This window comes from Lottia gigantea (genome assembly GCF_000327385.1).
Source record: "Lottia gigantea unplaced genomic scaffold LOTGIsca_11, whole genome shotgun sequence".
NCBI classification, from domain to species: Eukaryota; Metazoa; Mollusca; class Gastropoda; family Lottiidae; genus Lottia; species Lottia gigantea.
The window spans coordinates 883,318-888,079 of record NW_008707001.1 but is presented as its reverse complement, the minus strand read 5'-3'; the positions used below and the strand labels follow the sequence as shown (position 1 = coordinate 888,079).

At 31.7% G+C, this 4,762-nt stretch overlaps 1 protein-coding gene across 1 annotated transcript; it reads right to left on the bottom strand.

The window, feature by feature from the left end:
* Positions 1-2,710: 2,710 nt before the first annotated feature.
* Positions 2,711-4,762, bottom strand: LOTGIDRAFT_156369 (hypothetical protein; the record flags this gene model as incomplete). Its single annotated transcript, XM_009047042.1, has 4 exons — positions 2,711-2,754; positions 2,967-3,524; positions 3,721-3,999; positions 4,540-4,762. The coding sequence occupies 4 exons, from the start codon at positions 4,760-4,762 to the stop codon at positions 2,711-2,713; spliced, it is 1,104 nt and encodes a 367-aa protein (XP_009045290.1).

The following is a 4,762-nucleotide window of genomic DNA, read 5'->3' as shown; positions in this document are numbered from 1 at the left end:
AGAAGTGCTCATCTGAATTCTACTTAAAGCTGGATTTTGAATAAACCGTCGTAAATTAAAAACTTTAAAACTGATAATATTTCTAAAATATGTTATTTATATCTATGTATATTACTTGATCAAATAAAAATACTGACATTGTCTGACTTTAACTTTAAACTTTTTCATAATAAACAGTTAAAAAAGCAAAAAGTAGGTAAAAAGACGATACAATTAGAGTAAATTTGGCTACGTTTCGGAACTAATCCCTTCATCAAGCGAAAAAACGAAAAAACAAAATCGAAAATAGGCGAGAAAGGTGCTATAACTCTACGATATCTCAGCTTAGTTAGATGAACAAGAGAAATTTGTAATACTAAACTAAAAAGATATAAACAAAATAAAACAAATAAACACAATTATTATTCTAAATTTAAAATATGTAGAGGAAAGACGAATAAAATGTGATCATAAACTACTGAAGTATTTCTGAAGAAGGTTGTTAGCCGAAACATCAATCAACAATACAATAGTATATTTCTTAAATTAAAATTTCTTCAAGTTTTCGTAGATTTCACTGGGTCCTGAAAAAAAGATAAAATGATAAGTCACGCCCACTCTTCTGTGAATGAAAATAATATTAAAAGATGGTTTCCTTATTTTTTAGTGTCAAATTAAGCAAACTATTTGATAAATTGGTGTTTTTAATGAATTATCATATATTCTTAATCATATCATTATTATCTTATTGCATATAATTAAGAGTTTTAACCAATCATAAATGTCCATGTAAGTACAGTCTGAATTAACCTTTCTTGATCGGTCACTCATTGGAATTCTGCTGGTAATTCTCTTCTGATTTAGCTAATTATGAATTAATTATGGACATGTGAGACAAACTGGTATTTTTCCAAGTTATTAGAACACCTTTACTATTCATATGAGTATTAGCATTTTCTTTTTCATAAATGAAAATAAGGAAACCCATCTTTAATGGAGGTTTACATCCAGCTTCTGTTTTAGCTGATAGAGACGAAAAACGCCATGCTGTGTGCATTGAGGAAAATTTTGCCAGGACAGTGTCTTATTATCAGCCCTCAGACCTGTATCACTGACAAGGGAGACCGGAACAGGTACAGCAGTCCGAAGGTGTTATCCTGACCGATGGTGAGATTAAACCACGACGTGAAGGGACATACGGTATATTCCAGGGTTTCTATTGCCCTAAATAAAATGAGAGGAAAGATTGCAATATATAAAGAAGAAACATTGAGATTATAAAGTTATTCTTACTGTTACTGGGAATCTGTACTGTAGAATAGAGCTGAAAAAAAAACCACAAGAATTGTTTGAAATAGAAAAAGTCTAGTAAATTTCTCCTGGACAGACTCTCCAACCCTTGACCAATGGCACCTTATATAGTCTCAAAAACTGGACTATTTTATCTAAGTTAATCAGTAATAGTGTTTACAGCTCACTGTCGAAATTTGAGCCCTCAAATTCAACGTGTGTCCAGAATTATTATCTTTTCAAAGTTAAAACGACAAACCTGTTTTATATGGAATAGACACATAGAAATAAAAAGTGAAATTCCTAGTTTGAGATATTTTTAAAGGAATTATGAGATTTTCTTACATATAGTAGTACTTCTGAAGACTATTTACATATATTCAACACTCAAATCAACCCCCCAAAATGGCGAATATTGTCACTCAAGTAATACAATCAAAGTTGTCAAACAGGAAGGTAAATAACAAGTTAATCTAATTATAATACAAGTTTGATAGAAAAGACTCTCTGACTTCCAACCTTATAGTTCATTTCTTGGAGATATAATTGGAGATATAATTGGAGATATAATTGGAGATATAATTGGAGATATAATTGGAGATATAATTCACGATCTAGAAATTCTTCCTTGAAGAGGTTTTCTAATTTTGTGTCATGTGTATCAGAAACACTGATAGCATCAATTTCACCATTCCAACTAATTCTTAATCAGACGTCTGTGGTTCCTGTAATTCCACTAAAATTAAGTGTTTGATGACGTCACTAATCGCAAAAGATTCTTTATAACATAAGGCCCTCCGTGATTATTAATGTCATCAAACGCTTAGTTTTAATGGAATTGCAGGAACCACAGACGTCTGATTGAAAATTGGAATGGTGCAAATTGACGCTACCAGTGTCCCCAATACACATAAACATTTGAGTAAACCTTTTTACAATCTCTTTAAAATATGAAGTATAATTCACTTTCTAGAAATTCTTCCTCAACAGCTGAAGTTAGTCAATAAAGGCCCCGTATTATCAATCAATAAATACAATAACGGGATTTGATTTGGATCTTGAATAGTCTTCAGAATTTCTACTACTTCATGGTTAATTCATAATTCTTCCTCATTTATGATTGATATACTGAATTTATTAACTACCAATGTTTTACCAAACTGTTATTTTGGATTTGAGGTTTTGTTTTGCGGTTCGATAGAACTAAAAGGGTTATAAGACCTTCAAATATAGCCCCAAATCGAAATTTCTCTTTCTATCTCTATCTTCACTGGTGTCTACCCCGTGTAAAAATATTTTGTAATAAAAATCCACTTATGAACATAACTGCCCTTCAAAATGGTTAACTTTTTAAAGTGGATAATTATAGATACATAATTCTGTTTGATGCAGAACTGTACTACATCTTGGTGTTTACACCTAGTTCAGAATACAACAGATCTTAACTACTAAAATAAAAATAATAATATACCTTATCATCAGAAGCTGAAAGAGAACAAGATGAAGTTGATAATCATTATTTTATATATATAGTTTAATGTCAAGAAATTTATCAAACCATGTCCCCTTTTAACCAGGACACCGAGATATTTTCATATCAGTAGAAATAATCGTTAGAAGAAATCTTATATAAAATAATATACCACATCCTTTTGATCTTGGAAAATTATAAATGGCAAAATCCATCATTCACAAACCTGCTGGTTTCCTCTTTATTCGAATGAACCAAAATACACCGACAATAACCAGGACAAGAATCAACAACAGAACAATCACAAATGCTGCTACTCCTAGATATATCATGATGTTGGTCTCATCCTCGGTTTTACCCCCAAATTGGCTCCCTGTCGACAATAGATCCCTTGGAATGGTTATGGATGTCGTCGAGGTCGTGGTTGTTGTTGGCTGGTCGATTCCTTCAGTTGTTGATGTTCCAGTGTAAACCAAAGTTATAAAACATAATTTATTGACATATGGTGTTCGACTTGTATCTCTTAAACTTAAAACATACTTCCCACCATCAGATTCTTCCAGGTTGCGAAAAATAATACGGGCATATCGTATTGGGTACTGAATTAGACCAAGGCTGAAATTCCCATTGCTCCTAACCTCTTGAAAGCCGTCGGAAGTAATACGATAAAATGATAGAGATAAATAGGTATAACCTTCATAATAAATCTTAAATTTCAACTCAGTACCCGACTTATTGTATGACAATGTGGTGGTTGATAAGTTACCTAAGATCTTCAGTGGACCTGAAATAGTAAATTTGCTCTGAGACCTTTGACTCAAATTTCCAAATCCTAAGCTTCCTTGTTTAATCCACTCGCTCGAAACCGAGAATTGGTAATACTCTTTGAAACGAAATGTACTATCTGTTTTTTCTTTTTCTGAAAGACCTATTATAACCCCAATGCTGGAATTTTCATAAACCATAACTTTAATACTTACAATCTTTATAAACAGTTCTACTACGAGAAATAATAGGTCCATATCCATTAGAGACGTTACAAAATATATAACGATCCTCACACCGTACACTGACTGTGATCTTATGTTGTGTTATTCTAGTTTGCTTCCTTTCATAAAGTTTTCTGACGCCCAGATAATTCTGTGAATAGATCACAACATCTGCTGGCATCTGGCTTTTAATTTTGCATTGAAATTCATATTTTTCATTTTTGTCTCCACTTATAGATCTGCTAGTAATATAACTTATTCGTGGTGCATCTGGAATAATTTAAAAGAAAAGACAAAATGTCAATCAATGGAATGTAAATGATAAAAAATTAAACAGCTTTACTCTGGCACCATAAGCCAACTATTAATAGAAACTATTTCTTGTTCTATTTATTTCAATTGGCAAACGATAAGGTTCACTAATATTACACGTATTTTGATATTTGGCATGGTCCAAAACAAAATTCCTTTTTCTTAGACTGATTTGACAATTGGCCAATTGGTATTGACTTCCTTGAGTGGTATTTAGTAATTGATGATATTAACACGAACACAATTATATGGATAACAATTACTTTAATAAATAACTTGTGACGTTTCGACGATGATTCTTTCGTCTTTATCAAGCAATGATCGTGGAAACGTCACAAGTTATTTATTAAAGTAATTGTTATCTATATAATTGTGTTCAAGCCTAGTATTAGAACTAAATATATATTTTATCATAAACCCAACACAAAAGACATCTCCACTTTTTCACCATTTTTCAAATTCATAATTTTTTTACGTTTTAAGTATAGTGAACTTTACCTGCATTATCAATTACGAAATATGCTCTTTCATTACCATGGTAACAAGACCAGGTTCCATCGTTTTGGTTTTCACGAACAAAAAATATCGCAATAAGTGAATCGTCATTGATAGAAAAGTCGTAAGAACCATCGTTTGTAAATCTGGTGTAACAGTTGGTATAGGGCAGGTTGCATGAAAAATATTTAACTCCACCATACTCTAATTTTACATTGTCTTTCAT